This window comes from Typha latifolia, chromosome 5, assembly GCF_019914945.1.
Source record: "Typha latifolia isolate L0001 chromosome 5, TyphaL0001v2, whole genome shotgun sequence".
NCBI lineage: Eukaryota > Viridiplantae > Streptophyta > Magnoliopsida > Poales > Typhaceae > Typha > Typha latifolia.
The window spans coordinates 12,721,976-12,742,426 of NC_133090.1; the positions used below are offsets into that span (position 1 = coordinate 12,721,976).

Consider the following 20,451-nt stretch of genomic DNA (forward strand, 5'->3'; position numbering starts at 1 on the left):
ATTAGATAGTTTAGTATATTAGCTTAAGCTTAATAAAGCTTTAGTATATCTATATCTAATAATGGTTGACCATTTATCTAGCCCGTATATAGCCTTTAAATGATTAAAAGAAAAAAAAAGAATGGATCTCTATGTATTAGTTGGACATATCGTTAGATCACATATATTTGTTCGATACATAATCATCTAACTTAATAAATAATCTAAGAAAAAAAGTTGAGGGTGAATTCGTGCGGATTGGTTCTGACACATCATTAGGATACATATATGCGATTGATATATTACTATGTATTTAATAGTGTACTCGGACAAACTCACATGAGTCCACTCCAATGAATTCAAATAAATTTAGCAAGTGAGTTTATAGTGGAATATAAAGAATATAAAGGATCCATGAAAATACTATCTAAAGTCTAAAGATTATGTAATATCTTATCTATCTTATTGCATGCTTCTACTATACCCTTTGTAATAAGATGAATAGGATATTAAGTAATCTTTAGACTTTAGATAGTATTTTTTGATGGATCATTTGTATTTTTTATTCTATTAGGAACTCGCTTACTAAATATATTTGAATATATGGGATTGGGAGATTGGCTCATGCGAGTTTGTCGAGCACACTATTAAATACACACTAATATATCAATCATATATATATATATATATATATATGTGTGTGATTTAATAATGCACTAGGATTAATCTGCGAGATTCAATCTCACTTCTTTATTTTTTTTAATCATTTAAGAGCTTAAATGCTAGATATAGGTTAGACAAATGATCAATCTCCTTAGATACAGATACACTTAAGCTATACTAAACTTTAGCCAACATACTAAGCTAACATAATCTAGGCTTAACGTTGTGTGCGTCGTTAAACTATTGTTTCAAATTAAATACTGTTGAGATATCGCTCAAAATTATCGTGCTGTTATTCTAAACAATTGCACTTTTGAGCTATCAATCAAGCTAACTTTTGAGTCAAACTGCCAAACCATAAAGTTGCTTCAGAGCCAGATCCACCCTTTGTCTCCTTTTTACCATTCAAGAGCTCGAAAGTTAAATATAAACTCGGTAAAGAGTCAACCATTCCTTGACACAAATACACTAGGCTCCAGTAAAATTTTAACCAGCATACAAGGCTATCCAATTTAAGTTCCAAGTCGTTGTGCCACCGATCTATTGCTCTAAATCATCATATTACCTAACTACTCCTTCAAGTTAACACACTGCTGAGTTATTAGCTGAGTCGAGCCAAACAACCAAGCTAACTTAAGTTACCAATAATCAAACAATTTGCCTAGAATAAATTTGCTCAGTGTGGAGTTGGACTTGAACTCGTGCCTCCCTGCATCACAAGTGGGTACTATCCCAACTTGAAGTTGGGTCGTTAGATTCACCTTTTTTTCCCCTCTTTTTGATCAAAAGAGTTGAAAATCAGCTAGAGTGCATTCTTTCCTCCAAAGATTAGGAAGCATTAAGCAAAATTAGTCTTCCCAGTTTAGATGGGATAGGTGTGCACCGGGACTCAAATTACCTTCTCTAAATGCATGGGAGATAGACAGTTCAAAATAACACTGACAAAGAAAGAGACGTTCATAGATATGATTCCTAATGACCCAAGGGCATGAGGTTTTCTTTTCCACCACCACCTTATTATCAAAGCCAGTTAAAAGCTTGAGTCCAAAAAGCAAAGCTCATACTTCCCACCTAAAGCAGTATCAATCACAAGGGTGGGTTCCCATCCCATCCCACCCACAAATACACTATCATCCTTACCCCTAATCATAGCACCAACTCCACTTGACACGTGCCAATTTTGAGATGATGTGATTTAAAGGGCAAAACGACGAAGAGTCGAGCATTTTATAAAATAAAAATTTTTAAATATTTTTATCTATAAGTTAAATGCTTATGAGGATCAGTGTTTTACTTTGGATCATAGTGTTTTAGGCTCATTTTGGTATTAAATTTGTGGTGTAATCTAGAGAGGGCTTAGTTTGGACAAAAACTGAAACTGGGAGTTTCATATTCCATCACAGCGGAGCGGCATATGTATGGAGGGTATTTCTACATACGTGTGTGCAGGTGATCACAGGCATGACGTAAGTTGTCGCGATAAGCTCTAAACACTCTCGCTTAGTAGTGTCTTCTCTGCTCCAGCCGCCACTCTCCTCCCATGGCGTTCTCCCTCTTCTCCGTAAACCCCAAACCCTTCTCCGTAAACCCTAACCCTATTACTAACCGCTCCAATCTCCTTTCCAAGGCCTATCTCTCCCCTCTCTCATCTCGCTTCTCCCCAAGCCCTAGCTTTTCTCGCTCCTTTTCTCCCTCCTCCGCCTCATGGCTCCCATCCCGATCAGTTCGCTGCGCCCGCGCCCTCTCCTCTCGCCCGGAGTACATCCCCAACCGCATCTCCGACCCTAACTACGTCCGCGTCTTCGACACCACCCTCCGCGACGGGGAGCAGTCTCCGGGAGCAACAATGACCAGTTCAGAGAAGCTCGTCGTCGCCCGCCTCCTCTCCCGCCTCGGTGTCGACATCATCGAGGCTGGATTCCCCGCATCCTCCCCTGACGACCTCGATGCCGTCCGATCCATCGCCATGGAAGTTGGAAACCATCCGGCAGGTGAGGATGGGCACGTGCCGGTGATTTGTGGTCTTGCGAGGTGTAATAAGAAGGATATCGATGCGGCATGGGAGGCGGTGCGGCTTGCAAAGAAGCCGCGGGTGCATACATTCATTGCCACGAGCGAGATTCATATGCAGCATAAGCTTAGGAAGACGAGAGAGGAGGTAGTGGCGATTGCGAGGGAGATGGTGGCGTACGCTAGGAGTCTCGGGTGCCCGGATGTTGAATTCAGCCCAGAGGATGCTGGAAGGTTAGATCTTTTCACGTTTTTGCCTTTTTATTCAAAATGATTCAGCTTTGATGCAAATTGCTTGTGATGTGCTAACGAATGAGTTAGCAAAGTTGAAATAAGAAGCGTGATAAATGGAAAAGTTTCTGTACATTTTTAAGTTTCACATTGCATAGAGGAACATTAAAAAAATGGAATTGTAATTTCAGAATAAAGTGATAAGCTCTACTGTTGGAACTAGTAAGTGATATCATTTAGGCCTCGTTTGCTTATTCCTGCTTTGGGAAAAGGCTCAATGTAGAATAGCTATTTCTATTTCTTACTCCTAAAAGGTGACATTTATTCTAGAAATAGCCATCACTATGTTTACTTATAATCTAGAATAAGAATGTAGTAATTATCTTTGATATGATATAAAGTGAAAGTTAAAAAAAATAAAAATATGTTGTCTTTTATAAAATAATAAAAATACCTTTTGATTTGATTTAAAGTAAATTGATGAGATAGATTGACTACTGAAGCACCATACTCTATGTCTGCCATGCATGCATACATATATGCATTATCCTTCTATATGAATGTCATCCTTGTAGGGTGTGGCTAGGTGCGGAATGCTTGAGAGGTAGCTATACGATATTTGAGAGATCGTCGTAGGTGTGCAATACTGCAATGCTTGAGAAGTTACCATTAGGTGTGCAATGCTTGAGAGGTACTCTGTAATGCTTGAGAGGTTGCCGCAATGTGTGCAATACTTCTTCATAACCATGCTATTTTTTTTTGTTTGCCATATATTACCATTCAATGTATACAATGGGTGTATCAATATTTGTATGTATAGAGTGAGTACATATTAACACTATGTACACAATGATGACAAATTTGCCACTGACAATATATGAAAATACTATATTTTTTTATTTTTACTTTTGGAATGGCTACTTATTGGACCCTCAAATCACACCATCCAAATTAAAATTTTGCCCTTTAAACCTAATTTTCACATGTTATATCTGTTTTTAGTAAAACATGGTTAAAAAAATATTAACACCCGTTTTGACCATTAATATTATTATTTTGCCTTTTAAACTTGATTTTCACATTCTATACCTATTTTTCCTAAAACATGGGTAAGAAAATTAACGCCTGTTTTTATGATTAAAATTACTGTTTTCCATTGAAACCTGATTTTCACACATTATTCCCATTTTTTTTTCTAAAACATGATTAAGAAATATAAAAGCCCATTTGCCTATTAAAATTACTATTATTCCTTTTAAACCTGATTTTCACATATTATACCCGTTTTTCGTAAAACATGGTTACTAAATATTAACACATTTTGTTTGTGAAAATTATTATTTTGCCCTTTAATTTGGTTTTCACGTGCGGTACTAAATATTAACACACTTGTTTTGATCGTTAAAATTCTATTTTGCTTTTCACATGTTCATGTTATACACGCTTTGCCTGAAATATGCTTAAGAAACATTAACTCTTGTTTTTAGCTACAATTACTATTTTGCTCTTTAAGCCTAGTTTTCACATGTTATACTCATGTTTTTCCTAAAACATGAAAAAAATTGAGTAAAAAAATGTGATAGGTGGGTGGTAGAAAAGCGAATACTGAAAGGAAAAATTGAGCAAAAACTTTTGGTTTGTAGAATGAGAGGGGGTAGTAGGAGAGAGGAGAGAGAAATTTTGAAATACTTTAGTTAAATCAAAGGTAAACTGGTAATTGAGTTTATGTATGGTATAAGATTTAATCTAGATGAATAGTATTTGTAATCTAGAATAAGGCTAATTCAATGTTTACTTGACATTCTAGATTAATGTGTCCTAATCCAGAATAGGAAAAAATATATTTTTGAATGGGGGGTTAGTCAGTAGAAGACTAGAATTTCGCACTTAGAGGATGCAGAAGAAATTTCTCTTAAGAGAAAAAATAACTCAGTAGTTCTCTTAAGAGAAAAATAACTCAGTAGTTCTCTTAAGAGAAAAATAACTCAATAGTCAACAACCTTTGGAAAGAATTATACTACAACTGAAAAAATTTAGAAATTTCTGTTTAGTGAAAAAAATCCTAAATAATAACAATCATTGTAAAAGTAATTTTTGTTGTCATCTTGCACTTTGCTGTATGTGTTTATTGCAATTTACGTCCTCTCTTTCCCTAATTTAGTTAGATGGTTGTATTTTTCATAAATCAAAGAAAAACCCTTCATGAGATGTCTTTTGGAAATTGAGTGATAAATACCTGGGGTGTTCTTTTCAAATTTTATTGAAAATACAGGGGTTGGATGTACTTTATTCATGATCTCATTAATTTACTTGTTGTTTGCATTCCTCTATACTAGCAATTAATACATCGGTCCTTTTTGAATGAATCTTTGTATAATTGTCTGGAGTTCTTTGCTTAATTCTGGTTGATAGAAGCCTACAAGGATGCTTTCTTAAATGCAAATCCTTCATATCCCACATGTTGTCTTCTTTTAACAGGCTGTTCAACATGTTTTATGAATTACAAGGTAATACTCTTATTTAGCTTGTACTAATACCTGTTACTTGATTGGATGAATTTATCTTCTTTAGGATTATTATGGGGCCTCACCATTAAGGCTTTTCTTCTTTTCATCAGGTCCGACAGAGAGTTTCTCTATCATGTGCTAGAGGAAGTCATAAAAGCTGGAGCAACAACTCTCAACATTCCTGACACTGTCGGATATACTCTTCCATCTGAATTTGAAAGTTTAATTGCTGACATAAAAGCAAACACCCCAGGGATTGAAAATGTCATCATATCTACCCATTGCCAGAATGACCTTGGACTTGCAACTGCCAACACATTAGCAGTATTGTTTTGTCTTTGTTTCTTTGTCACCATACATTTTTTGTTATTATTATTATTTTCTTTTCTTATTTCTTTTTTCCTTTTCCTTTAAAAGTGACTTCTTGGGAATCCAATTTCAGGGTGTTCGTGGAGGAGCCAGGCAAGTAGAAGTCACTGTCAATGGTATTGGGGAAAGAGCTGGTAATGCTTCTTTGGAAGAGGTAATCTTCTTGCAATTACATCATAAGGTGGAACATTAAACATGAGATTCAACTTAATGTAATACTCCAGAATGATGGTAGTTTGCTTGAGTAATGGAACTCTATATGATCTTGCTTCTTATGCTGTTCAGAAATGTAAACTTTTGAGACTAAATTTTTTCTAAAAGTGATTTGTCTGTGATTAGGAACTGTGTAGTACATAAGAGGAGAACAAGTGCTTGTGTGCTATATCCAAAACAAGTGGGAAATTAGCACTGATTAAATTTATAAAAGAGAAGTATGGTAGTTGTTGTTCTTGTTTATATGTAGCCTAATATTGAAATATGATAATATATTTTTATCGTTGTGGGTTGTTTCTATGTGCTTGGGTTGAAGGACCAACATGCATATGGATGTGTCATATTGCATATTGGAACAGTGTTTTTTAGTCATAAAAAGTGCATGTTCTTACTATTTTATGCACTTGGTTTTTTCAAAAAAACAGCTCATTTTGACTGGATCAGTGACTTACTTTTTCTAATTCAGTGATGGTCACAAATCAAATTTTTTATTTGTGGTATAAGTTTCCACACTATGGTTATGTATTTTGAAATAGAAGTGCTATGTCAGAAAAGGGTAACTATATAGGGTTATAGATAATTGTATTTGTAGTTACACTTAAAATGGACTTAATTATCCCAGCTAAAAATATAATGAGAAAGCGAAGGTGATAAGTTGTGTCCTCATGGATTTCGTAGGTAACATGCAAGTATAGTGAGTTTTTCAGAAGCTTTAACCTCTCTATCTGGGTGGAGGTCATTTTTATAATGGGCTTCCATCCACTTAATGCTATTGATAAACTTCTTTTATTACTTTAAGATAAAAATGGTACTATACGTCTATGTTTCCATGGATAGGCATCTTTATTGCTCGCTTCTTGTAAGGTTTGAGCTAAGTATGATTTACCTGTTTGAGATATGGCTGTTTAATTGAGTTGCAAGTTGTCATCTCCTGAGAAGGGCGGTCAGTGTTTTTTTCAACTCCTATGTATAACCAAAAAGTCAAATAATTACTTTTAATAGTTTATATTTTGTATTGAGGATTTTACAGAAATATTTCTAAAGATTTTCAAGATCATGTATTAACTATCTTGGTTATGCAGTTTTTACCTCTTAATTTTCATCTTTCACTGTACTCATTGCAGGTGGTTTTAGCCATCAAATGTCGCCAGGAACTCATGGGAGGGCTATATACAGGAATCAACACTCAATTTATTGTTCTGGCAAGCAAGACGGTATAATTCAACTATTGCTGGTTGTGCAATTCTTTTTAAATGAATCTGATCTTCTGCTTATACATAATGTGATATCATCATCAAGGTACAAGAGCATACAGGGCTGTATGTACAACCACATAAAGCTATCGTTGGTGCTAATGCTTTTGCTCATGAAAGTGGGATTCATCAGGTAAATTCAAACATGAATGTATTTTCGCTCATGAAATTCTAATAGAACCTACGCTTTTGAGATGCTGCCTTTTTATATGCTTTTGTACACATCATACTCTAGTATGGTCTCTAAATTATAATACTACAAGTCCTTTATATTTTCTGGGAAAAGTGATGTATCCTAAGTTGATGTTATTTGGTTAAGTTAACATTATTAGTTTGGTCATTTGTTAAGTTTTGACAGGTGTGAATCATGTGTTACTTGCTTGTAATCTTGTATACTGTCTCAGTAGCTGGGAAACATATTGGAGGTGAACATCCCACGAACACTCGTTTGTTATGATTATTAGTTGTTGGTATCTGTACAATCCATGTAGAAGTTCTCTTTTTAATTTTGAGCAGCATCGTTCCTATCCATAAATAAATGTATTAGTCCAATTGGATGAAGTCTGAAGGATCATGTGATCTGTACTTTGGACCATTAGAATAGACTAATTTCGTGTTCATGTATGAAAATTTCCTTTTGGAGGAAGGACAGTTGGAGAATTGAGCCTGAGAGCACTTATGTGTTGTTACATTGGGATACTTTATTACATATCTGGTACTTTATAGATTGAATTTTGTTCTGGCATATCTGTGTATCAAATAGATATCATCTTGGTGTGTGGATTGTACATTGCACTATGTGGGTTGATTGATCTTTGCTCCGTGTATTTCTCGTTCTTTCTTTTATTTTCTACAATTATGAAACACCATTCTTTTGGATAGCCCTTGCAGTATTATCAGTTTTTTTTTTCCAGAGGTTTGGTCCTACATATTATATGACTTGATGTACCATGTGTTATACTATTTTTTTTTCCAGCGTTTACAGGCTGTTCTTTTTGTTATATTTTTGTAGGATGGAATGCTTAAATACAAGGGGACATACGAAATTATTTCCCCTGATGACATTGGTTTAACTCGTGCTAATGACTGTGGTATTGTTCTTGGCAAGCTAAGGTGTGAAATACCTTCCTTTTCTTGGATTGTTCATGTATTCTTACTAAATAGGGTTTTTTTTAATCTCTTATCAGTTTTTGTAAGTTTGCTGACTAATTGTTATAGTTTGATCTATCTTTAAGATCTTATGGATAGAAACATGGATATTCTTCTTTTAAGGTTTTCAGTTGCAAATAAGTAATTTAGGATCTCTGATCGCACAAGCAACTTTTAAATCTTTGTTTTCACCAATTTATTGAAAATTGGTCGGGGTGGCCTCTTTAACTTAACTCGTTAAGCCGACCCAACCTACTTTGCCAACCTAACTCACATAGTCATCCTAATTTGACTCTTGAAAATGTGACCCACTAGGCTCGCCAAGCACTAAGGCGGCCTAATTTCAGGGTTGCTTCTCTGTTTGTCGGGTGCCGAGGTGCTGCCACTACTAGCGGCAGCGGTGGCGAGTTTTCTTCTCTCACATGTATGTGCATCTCTTACTCTCTCTCTCTCTCACTTACTCCTCTTTCACTCTCGCCACCCTACGGATGGCCACCACCGTCATTAAAACTCTAACTTTCAAGGCTATCACTAGGAACTCTAACATTCAAAGAACTTTCGGCCTAATTGAAAGATAACTTAAAGGGGATCCAAACCTATCATCAAGGACTCAATCCAGGCCTTAACAATGGTTCTCCTAGCTTGGCACAGCTAACCCGCATTGCCAGCACTGCTGGTCACGTCGGAACTAGCCTCCCACGGCAAGGCAATTCAAACTGTGAGGGAGGTGGAGAGAAGACCTAATTGGTGCCCAAAACCCCTCCAACTGCAGTGGAGTCCCCTCTGGCCTTGCAAACCGATCCCACCGTAGTCAGAGAATCCCCCTCAAGAGACGGCCTTGATGCCATCTTCCTCAGCCATGGTGGAAGCTAGGGTTTGAAACCCTAGTTTTCCCCAGACAGCTATCCACCCGCTCTCGGCCCAAATGGCCATGTCCAGTCCCTTCCACAGGACCCCGCACCGGTTTTGGCCCTTCCGCGGCCATCAATGGCATGGTTAGACTCCCTAACCCGACTGCCATCCGTTTGTGGCCACCTCAACCGTTGGAGATCGCCGAGTGGTTGAATCCGACGGCTAGCTCACGGCGATATTGCTCGAGCCAAGCCATACCGGGGTGGGTTCGCTAGGGGGTCTTCGCTGCCTTTGCTCTACTGCAGCGGGGCCATGGCCACCAACCGCAGCCACTAGGGGTCGGGGGACCCATCGGTGACAGGCCATGACTGCCGCTACTGCAATCTGAGTCCGAGCTTGATAATTGGCTTCCACTACCGCTCGTTGCCGCTCCAATAGTGGCCACCTCAGCCGCCGAAGATCGTCGAGTGGCCAAACCTGACGGATAAGCTCGCGACAATATTGCCCGAGCCAAGCCATATCGGGGTGGGTTCGCTAGGGGTCTCCGCCGCCTCTGCTTCACTACAGTGGGGACATGGCCACCAACCGCACCCACCGGGGTTCAAGGGACCCGCTGGCAAATCGCCATGGCTCCCGCTGCTGCAACCTGAGTCTGAGCTCAATAATTGGCTTCCACTATCGCTCCATCGCCGCAAGGACCACTCGGAGGTCAATTTATGTCAACCGACTATCTAACCCAGCCATCGGTGGCGCCCTTAGGCCAAAAAATCTTTTCAGCCTTAGGTTAGGGTTTTGGCTATGGGATGGAAGAGACAAAATGCATGTATTGTGAGGCGTGTTGAATTTTTGCGATTTGGCTCAACCACGTTGCGTCAACTAATTGGGAACCCATGAGTGTGACTTAAGGCCCGAGAACTAGCTCGAGGACGACTGGCCGAATGACCCAGTGGACCTGTGTAAGTTGATTGAGCCAAACTCGTGGGCCCATGAGCACGACATAAGCCAGAAGGTCCAATTCGTGTACTAGTCATCTGGAAGACAAGGTGTCAGAGGCGTGGTGGATTGATACGATCCGAGTCTAATCGGATCAAATTATGGGGACATTGGGTTCAATGAATCGAGCCTATTTATCTTTTAACTGATTCATGCTTATGTTGAGCTTACACAAGTCTAATTAAATCATATAAGTCACTAAGACAAGTCAAATTAAGTCATATAAGCCTGACAAGTCCTAGTTTGAGTCGTATAAGCTTTTAGGACTAGTCTAAGGCAAGTTCTAGTTTGAGTCATATAAGTTTTTAGAGTTAGTCCGAATAGAACTCATTGTACGCGGCCTCTATATATAGATGGGTTGGGCTTTTTTATCTAAGAATCTAAGTATTTAGAAACAATTGAGTTTAATTATTTTATTATTAACCCATTTACTGTTTTTATCATAGTTGTTAGATCGTATTTATCTTCATAGAAGTACATCGTAATCGTAAAATCCTTTCAAGCACTCAAACCCTAGCCACCATCCTCTACCACGATCCATCATACTTTATAATCGTCCACCACCCCTCTTGGCTGTCCGTCATTCTTCGACCACCACCGCAATGTTGGATATTTACCAATTTATCCCATTCTGACATTTCTCCCATATTTTACTTATATATATATATATTTATCTTGTCCTTCGATTAGGTGAAACTAAATCTTTAGAACCCCAACTTTCAGAGCTACCACCATATAAGTTTTTATAATTTTCTTACATCCAAATCGTTCCTGATTTACTTTGTAACAGTCCTCTCTCTCTCTCTTAGCAGTATCATAGAAGATTAGGTGTTATTTTTTTTTCAGGCAATAGGTTCTGTTGCTTACTGTTTGTAATTACTATTTGCTAGTATGTATGTTTGTTATTTTACTGATTACTGTTTGTGAATTAGTTGCTATTCTGCCAATTACAAGTGCTAATTAGCTTTTAGTAGATTACTATTTGTGAATCACGTGTTTATTAGTATGTATTATATATCATATATAATTATTTTTAATTTTTTATATATTAAAATTTCTATACTGTATAGACGCTCGAATATATGCCTGCATATAGCCTAGGCTCTATGAGGTGCGGTGACCGCATATATACCGGAAGCGCCTATTAAAACATTGTGTCCATTGGGAAAGTCATATTTGCTAATAATTTGTCGATACTAGTATAAAATTAAAGAATTATTGCAAGCATTTTTTAATATGTATGAGACATATTTGTGGTAATTTCACTTCTGTATTTATATTTACATATTCTATATGGATTTATATATTTCACGACGATTCGGTATTTAACTCTTTGTACTCTACCTAAGTGAATTCAGTAGAGATAATCACAATTTTTGGTGAGAGAATTCTTTACAAGCACTAATTGATTTGGAAAAATTTGATAGAACTCTAGAAAACATATTTCTGATTATAGCTATTTATTGTCCTAGTGTAATCTCTTTTTATATTTAGACTTGGATTTATTGTTTAATAAAATTTTAATATTTTGTAGTGATGAAAAAGTAGCAGTGTTATGAAATAATAATTTGTCATGCCATAGTGAATTTAAAAATTACTAGGTTATGTATTTCATGGGGTAGTTTATATCTGAGATGGATCTACAAGGATTTCCTAATTTGCACTGTGGAGTCTTGCCCGTCTTCACAAATCTCACATGGCCGTGCCACAATACTTCTAAGTTCCCAAGAGAAATGTTGAGTCAAAACAGTTTGGTACAATCTGCACATGTTTTATGTTGTCACGAGTAGTTATGACTTATGAGTGATCAAATACAGTTAATATAATATAGTTTCATTGTATAACGTACTTATCAGATATTGGCTAGTACATTCTGATTGACATGTGGCAGCATGGCTAGCTTGCATCCATGAGCTCTACTGCCGTGCGTGTAGATCCCGAAGTGGCTTGTTAAGTCTTCATCTACTGTTAACCAAATTCAAGTTTCTAATGCCTCTATTAGTAGATAACTAATATTCTTCTACTGGAAGAAGAGATCATTTATGATAATCATGGGCGAACTTTGGTTAGCCGATACTTTTATAATAGAATTGTGACAGAGCTTTCACTATATATACGAGAGTATACTTGATTATGCATTACATTTAGGGCTGGAAGTGTATTGCTGTTTGGTTGGGGCAGTGGGGCCACTCCAAGCTCTGAGGTGGTGCCAGGCCAAGGATGACGCTGATGACAAGATTTGTGATGGAAATTACACACATTCGTAGCCGGTGTGGATGATTAACTTTGTGGGCCAAGTGAACCACTGCAAGTGCAAATGTGTAGTTCTTGATAGATGTAGCTGCCCCAGTGGTTCTGTGGATGACACTTTTAATGAGTGGAGGAGGAAAAACACATGCTAGTTATCTAATCAGGTGAGAGGTGGTTAGGGAAAACGATAGAGGGAATAGGTTGATAGGAAGCTTCAGTATAGGTTATGGGGTTTGATCCAATCATTCATTCATTTTATATGTAAAAATATATTCTTTAATTTAAGTATCCCTAGTTAGACTTGGGCTTTGTTTACGCCAATAGGTTAAAAGGGAACCGGAGTTGATTGAGCCTACATATCTTAGCCTGGATTCAGTCCAAATCTGATAGCTCAAAAGGCCTAGGTTGATGATCCTTAGCTTGGCCCTGGCTTATTTCTATGCCTATTTAAAGTAGAGGATAAGGTGTCACATATTTAAATCAATGCGCAAGTTTCTCTTGCTCTTCTGACTAATGTTCGTGACATTATGTACATACAAGATTTTTGTGCAGTCATGTTAGCATGGACTAAAAGTGGTGTATTGAATGATGCCTTGACCCTTAAGCTTAAATAAGAGTGCCATATTATTTGCCATCTGTATATGCACCTTTACTATAAGTTCTTTGTTTTATTATGAGAATTGGATGAGCAGATATTGTAATTTACTAGTGGTCTAGTTAAATAATGTTCTTTTCTTGTATATTTTTTCCTTTTAAAGCTAGATGTTTGCCCTGTTTATATCCCTGTTCATCAGGATTATTCCATTATTTTGCAAACTGATGGAATTTATTCTGTTTAAGATAAAAATAATGTTGTTTGCATGTTCCCTTTTCAGTGGACGCCATGCTGTGAAATCTAAACTATTGGAGGTACAATTTAGTTATAGTTGTTTGTTACTGCTAATGTTCTTTAGGTGCTAGTCTAATCACTGCATAATTCACTATCTATGTACATCTTCAGCTTGGTTATGATATAAACGAGAAGGAATTTGATGATTTCTTCAAGCGTTACAAAGAGGTGGCAGAGAAGAAGAAGGTGAGGAGGAATATCAATTTGGCGTATTATGTGTTTACTTCAGTTCTAAAATAGCAATTTGTTATAGATAAGGACAAATCTTATACTGGAGAATAATAATTAATATATTGATTTTCAAAAAGGATTTACCTGAGTGCTTGTTACCATTTGTTTTAATTTTGGTCAACTTTCCATGGCTTGAGAATTATAAGGGCATACAGTCAGATTTTATAGAAACTTAATCTACATCTGGAGAGTGGAGCAAATAAGAGGAAGCATGTCAGATTGGTGCTCACTGAAGAAAGGGATGGTATTTACTGATTTTTCGGTTGTTTGAAGTAGCAATAATAGTCTGCAATCAGCTGAGAGATTAACACAGACAGGAATATAGAAGAGAGAGAGAGAACAAAGAGAGGATTGCAGCAAGTTTTACTTATTCAGAATTTAGCTATTATCCAACCTAAGCAATACAATAACCCTACTGCACTAGCTGTAGCACATCCTTTGACATGTTTTCTTCTCCGAGTGTCCATCTTTTTTTTTTCTTCTTCCTTTTCCCCTACTTAGTGGACTAGTTGTTCCTTGAACCAGAGGTGAGTATAATATGGAAGTTAAATCTCAGTTTGCATTTACTAAAAGATATTTAGAATATGATTTGACACGTTAGGGGGGCATTAACACCAAAAAAATCCTTGAGTTTTGGTATAGCAAGATTGATTTTTTGAAAACTGAGTGCGTTTATTTTCTACAATAGATGCACATTTTTATACAATAGAGTGCACAATTTACATAGGAAGTGAACACAAGAGATCTTGTTATTTACAAGAATTTAAGAACTTTTTGGTGTAAATACCCCCACTTCAAGAGACCAAAAATTGATAATGTATTGCATAAATCAATTATGTTAAAAGATTTGGTGTTCCTGTGATTGAGTGATTCTATTTTTGAACTGATTATATATGAACTAAATGGTCAAATCCATCTCCACTAGGGGTGTCAATTGGGCTTATGGGCTTGTGAGCTGCTCGAGCTTATAGCTTGTTTAGAGCTTGACTTGACCTCGGCTCGATATTACTTGTAAAATAATATAAGATTTTAATCTAAATTGTCTGTTCAACAGTTTACACAGATGTGTAATGGCATAGTTGGTTAGTGCACTTCAAGTTCAAAACAGGTGAGCCGGGTTCGAATCCTAGAGTTTGCAATATAAAAGTGGGCTGTTTCTTATAAGTTGGGTGGCTCTGTCAATCACCATTTATCCTCGTATCAGGAAACTAGGATATAGAAATTGTCTTTATATCTACCCATCTCTCAAAATGTAATTTTGCTACCAAATAAATATTAAAAATGATTGTTTTTACCGAGCCACCTCAAGCCAGCTTGGTAATCTTGGCAAGTGTATCTTGATTCTTGAGTCCATATTATTAGGCTTGTCTTGAGCTTGAGCTCTGAGCTCATGCTTGGCTTCAATCAATTTCGAGTTGAGCTGAGCTAGAGTTTTAACATGACTTTGTGAATGTTTATGTATCTGTTTATGGAATTGTACATGTAAATTCAAATATTTCCATCCACTAATTGTCTAACAACAAACTAGAATTTTGTGCATTTTACAAGGTAACCTTGATGATGTGCTTTTGTGCTGGCAGCAAATAACTGATGAAGACATAGAAGCACTAATTTCTGATGAGGTTTTTCAGCCTAAGGTCATCTGGACTCTTGGTGATCTACAGGTATATTTATGCTTGAGTGAACTTTTGGTTTCAAATAGTTTAAGGCTTGCCACTTCACCAGATAATTGAATTCTTATCGTCTCAGCATGCAGGTGACTTGTGGTACACTTGGCCTTTCTACAGCAACTATAAAACTAGTAGCTTCAGATGGTGAAGAGAAGGTAGCATGCTCAATCGGAACTGGTCCAGTTGATGCTTCTTACAAGGCCATTGATAGCATAATCCAGGTTAGGCTAAGAGAAAATTCTGGCATTGCTCGCTTCAAGTTCTGTAAATGGTGATTTCTCAAAATTTTTATGCTGTTCTGGACGTGCCATAAGCCCATAACAAATAGAATTTGTTTCATGAAGTAATTGTGCAAGCAAGAGAAAGGGAAATTTCACTCATTTCTATGTTCTTAATGAATAGAAGGGAATAGTATATACCAGTCTTCTTGTATGAAACCTTACTTTTTTCTACCGAGCTTATTCGACATTTCTACTAAAATGTGTCATTATGAGAGTTAAGCGTATATACTTACTGTGTAATAAAATGCTGAAGTTAGTGTTCCCATCAAATATCCATCAGGTTTTTACACTATTTGAAGCCCTTATCTGACCTTTATTTTTAGGACTTAAAAGAGATTTCCTAGAGGTTTACCAAGTATTATATTTCATTGCATCTAAGGTTCACATTGCACAACCTCTATTTTGGTCTCAACTCCTAATTGATTAGTTTTTGTCTCCTCTTTGATACATATTTTAGAAAATGTTTGGGTAGATATGATATTCTATAATTTTATTGGCAGATCTGCTGTGGTTCCTTCTGTAGGTTTATCCCCCTTCTGTGACATACTGGTAGATTATTTTCTATTCCATCTTGAACTTTGTGGTGCTCATATATTGATATGCTCCTATAATCACTCATTTTATTTACTCACCAGTTTGTGCCTCATTTAGGTCTCTTCCTACTTTTTAACATTGATACGGTAGTTACGATGAATTAATTATCTGGGTATAGTTCGCTTCTAGAACAACAAAAGTAGTTGCTTTGCTAGAGTGACATTGGAATTGTTAATTTGTTATAGAGATGTGTACTCTAGTAACTTGGCTCTAAGAGACTAAGCTGGCATATATAGTCCTGGACAATGGTTGACTGAGTAGTAACCATGTTTAGTACCACCTATTTCTTGAATTTTTAGGTGTTACCAGACAATTTTCGATGGTTTGATACCACCTTTTTTTCTTCAATGATGAAGATCACCCTGTTTCATTGGAGAAACCCCCATACATCATAGCCTCACTTTACCCAGGATCCACACAAACCAAACAAGAGAGTATGCTTTCATATCTGACATGTTCTTGTTATTGTCTTATTCTTACTCCTTTCTTTCAGCTTATTTTTTTAAAAATGCTGCTAGTTCTTTTGATTGACACTCTAGAAGACAGAAAGTGCTGGAATCAGTATTTAGCAAACTTTTGTGAAATATAAACATCTTAAAATATGTATGTACATTGTCAACTGCCTTGGAGTGACACTGTTGCTTTCTTTTTATTATCTTTTTTTTACCCACTCATAACTATTAGCCATATTCATTCAACTTGTGGGCTATGATGGTGACACAGCTTGTTCTTAGAGCCTTGCTGCTGTAAGGCTTTTTGGGTTTGATCTCCCTAGGATCTTTTGACATCCACTTTGCCTTCCCAGTTCCTGCTGTCTCCATGCACAGGGCTGTTAAAATAAACAAGCAGCTCGAGCTTGGCTCGGGCTTGGCTACGGCTCAACTCAAGCTCGGCTCAAAAAGCTCAAATTCATTAATATATATATTAATTTATATTATATAAAAGATATAGTAATTAGATTTTAATTTAATAGCTATAATTTCAGTCAGCTTTATTTTAATTCTTTGTCCTTATTTGTTTAATTTTATCCCATCTTCTCTCTCTTACGTTAGAACTTTCTTCTTTCCCCATGACCTTTCCCATCTCATTTAATCTGATTCACATTTTCTATATTTTATTTATGCTTCCCTTTTTCTTTATGACAAACTTATCCCATCTCATTTAACCACTTATTCCTACTCATTTTGTTCTTATTTTATTTATCCTTCTCTTTCTCCTTATGACAACCCTATCCTATTGTTTCTATTCTCCTTTCTCATCTCGTTTATATTATTCTTCAACCCAAAAGCAAACCCACCATTGCAGCATATCGCCGACCTTCTTCTCGATGCCGATGGCCACGGTGGCCTCCTCTTATCACTTTTTACCCAGTAACTCCTCTTTCTCCCTCCCTCTCTCAATTTCTTACCCTCTCATCTCTTCTCTCATCTCTCCTCATTCTCCGACCTTTCTTCTCCCTCTCTTTGGATTAGGACGATGCCGATGAGAGCAATCGACGCTAACCTCTCTCCTCACTTTCCCCTTTCTTTCTTCCTCTTCTTTTCTTGGCTCATTGCTAGCTCGAGCTCAGCTCGGGCTCGAATTTATTCGGTTCGAGCTCAGCTTGAGCTCAAGTGAGCCGAGCCTAAACAGATGATTTCAGCTCAAAATTAATTTCTAGCCGAGCCTGAGCAACTCCAAGCTCGCTCAAGCTCGGCTTCCCCTATCCATGCGTTTGCTTTAAGTTCATTCCTTGTGGACATGTGAGTAGGTGTTAACCAATTTCTCCTTTTAAAATGGATAGAAATTTTGGGCTTACATATAGTACCATAAATTATTCTCACATCTCTGAGTCGTTGATAAGCAATTTGTCATTAGTGATTACATTACTTTTCATTTTTTGTTGCCTGAATTCTGTTGATATTGGAACTTCTGAAACCTGTAGGTGCCTGCTGTTCTTCGAGAATACTCGATGAATGCAGTAAATGAGGGCATAGATGCAATTGCCACCACTAGGGTTGTCATCACTGGAGATAATGGGATTACATCGAAACATGCCTTAACTGGGGAAATTTTCAACCGCACATTCAGGTTCTTCCCCTTTTCAATTTATTGTTGACTTCCCTTAGAAGTACGCAGGGAACTCTGTGCTGACAAAATTTGTATTTTGCTATCATCAGTGGAAGCGGTGCAGCAATGGATATTGTCGTTTCCAGTGTTCGGGCATATATTAATGCACTGAACAAAATGTTGGGTTTCATATCTGCTGTGAAAGCTACCAGGGAATCACCTGAAAGGGAAACTTCTCAAAGTTCTGAGTGAATTCATGGCTTCAGGCAAGCGAATGTTTATACGCTTCAGAGTGGAGGGAATGGAATAGGTGAACATTACTTGCAGGGACAATATTGGAGCTTGACTATTGATACAACTGGAAGAGGGCATGTCATTGTGCAATTTCTTTTCTTTTCCTTTCCTATTGATACAATTGGATATTTTCTGAGCAAATTTAACCCCAGGACGCCAAAGTTATCTTGCATTTTTGTTGTCGTCGCTTCAAAGTAACTGTAAGAATTTCAGAGTATTTATTAAAGACCGATTCGAATGTTCCTTGAGTTCAGAAGAATGATTTATCACTTTGGTATGTGTATTTAGATTTGCATGGCATACTTCTTTGTTTGTACGTACCTCAGCAATAAATAGGTGTTGCACCCAACTCAGTATGCAGGTTGGAATCCACATATAATGGCCATTAGATATGAAGATTAGTTGGGATTGCGTAACCATCCACCTTGAAATAGATGTGCTACTATTGTATCTAACGAGTGCTTCTTTAGACTATTGAACATAGCTTTGTCAGTAACCATTTCATTTATTCATCCATAAAAGAATATAAGGTTTAGGTAGATAGCTTGACCTGTTAAACGATTGCCTTTTACCATGAAAAGAATATGAAGTTTCTGTTATTGTTATGACAATTGAACATAACTGAGAGTAAGGGTGGCAACCAATTGAACAAGTTTAAATTTAGTCTAATTAGATTTGGATTAAAATAGATAAATTTTTTTAATTTGATTAATAATCGGGTTAATTTGATTATAAAAATTCGTTTACAACATTAAAAAGAACCGTTTAGAATAATTTATATAAATATAAATAATTTGTATTGCTTAATAATTCGTTTACCATACGGGTCATATTGTATTAAGTTATTGCCCCCTTCCTTTACTTTTCTCTCACATTTATAATTTAGATATATAAAATTGAGTACATATATTTTTCTACTATCAACGTATATTTTATTGTACTGCAGTGCACATAGTTTATATGTACGGTATACACTAAATCAAAAACATATTATAAATCTAAGAATCAAAGGCAACCTTACTTCCTCCCTCCTTTTCTTTCCCGCTCCCTTTTATTTCTCTCTACTCCCTCTTCTCATTTTCTCTTCTTCCCCCCTAACCCTATAGTGCTCGTGCACCACCGCCGACGGCCACCACCCCGTCCACCAATGATCATCGCTATTTCCGCTCTGATGATTGTGCTCGGGGCGTCTATCAAGGTTCAAGATTACTATTTTCCCTGTTCATAATATCTAAACCCATCTCCTCGATTGGTCCGGAGAGCCTACTAATATGATGGCTCATTGGCTTTGTATAAAAGAACCGGCAACAAAACCGAGGCTCTTCATCCATTTATAGATTGAGATCTCATTTTGGTTAGCACTAGAACCCTGCAATTACTTATAATTTGTCTCTGCTTTGCCTTTCTTATGGACACGCTCCTAATTTACTTGAAATTATCGATTCCGTGGAAGCCTCTGTTTGAGCTGCATTATTGCTTCTAAGTCTAAGTTTTTTTTGTAATTTATGTTTACCTCCAACTTCCTTGTTATCGTTCCATCTTTAAGAATGTCATTTAAAGTTGAAATTATAGCTGGGGTATCTCCTACAAGGAAGGAATAATGGTAGGCCTTGGGGAGCAACCTATTGTAGCCAGCTTCTTGTCTCTGTCTTCTTTTCTTTCCGCTCTCTCTCTCTCTCTCTCTACTCATCTCTAGCATTGGAGACATTGTTAAAGCAACTAAGAGGTAGATGAATTTGCATTTACGGTACTATCTGGTTATGCTGGATATGTATAGGGCATGTGCTTGGCATCATGGCTATCATCGTTTAGGAGATTTGTAACTTTTCTGCACGCTCTCTCCTATCATGTATTTGAAAGATGGCTTCTCATTGTTGTTGAAGGTTCAAATGCCTAAAGTGCCAGTGCTTCTAAGCATGAATGTTATCCCCTATCATGAGCAAGTCAATGAAACAAATGTTCAACCAGTAACAG

At 37.0% G+C, this 20,451-nt stretch overlaps 1 protein-coding gene across 2 annotated transcripts; it reads left to right on the forward strand.

Annotated features, from left to right (window-relative positions):
- The first annotated feature begins 1,992 nt into the window (after positions 1 to 1,992).
- On the forward strand, positions 1,993 to 18,736 carry LOC140787934 (2-isopropylmalate synthase A-like). Of its 2 annotated transcripts, none has more exons than XR_012108935.1 (12): positions 1,993 to 2,886; positions 5,501 to 5,714; positions 5,833 to 5,913; positions 7,097 to 7,186; positions 7,272 to 7,358; positions 8,238 to 8,338; positions 13,345 to 13,378; positions 13,470 to 13,544; positions 15,170 to 15,253; positions 15,339 to 15,480; positions 18,059 to 18,204; positions 18,294 to 18,736. XR_012108935.1 is itself a non-coding variant. In XM_073136972.1 (12 exons), exons 1-12 carry the CDS (start codon positions 2,183 to 2,185, stop codon positions 18,433 to 18,435), a joined length of 1,893 nt encoding a protein of 630 aa, XP_072993073.1. In that variant the 5' UTR covers positions 1,993 to 2,182; the 3' UTR covers positions 18,436 to 18,736. The 2 variants fall into 2 exon arrangements, 1 of the variants encoding a protein (XP_072993073.1); XM_073136972.1 differs by having other exon boundaries at positions 15,346 to 15,480.
- Positions 18,737 to 20,451: the final 1,715 nt, after the last annotated feature.

What these genes read in the sequence shown, in the direction of transcription:
- LOC140787934 (XM_073136972.1), top strand. Translation starts at nt 2,183, where the DNA reads ATGGCGTTCTCCCTCTTCTCCGTAAACCCCAAACCCTTCTCCGTAAAC. An exon ending in CAACTGCCAACACATTAGCA is followed by an intron (nt 5,715 to 5,832) that starts GTATTGTTTTGT and finishes ATCCAATTTCAG; the next exon opens with GGTGTTCGTGGAGGAGCCAG. An exon ending in ATTGTTCTTGGCAAGCTAAG is followed by an intron (nt 8,339 to 13,344) that starts GTGTGAAATACC and finishes TTCCCTTTTCAG; the next exon opens with TGGACGCCATGCTGTGAAAT.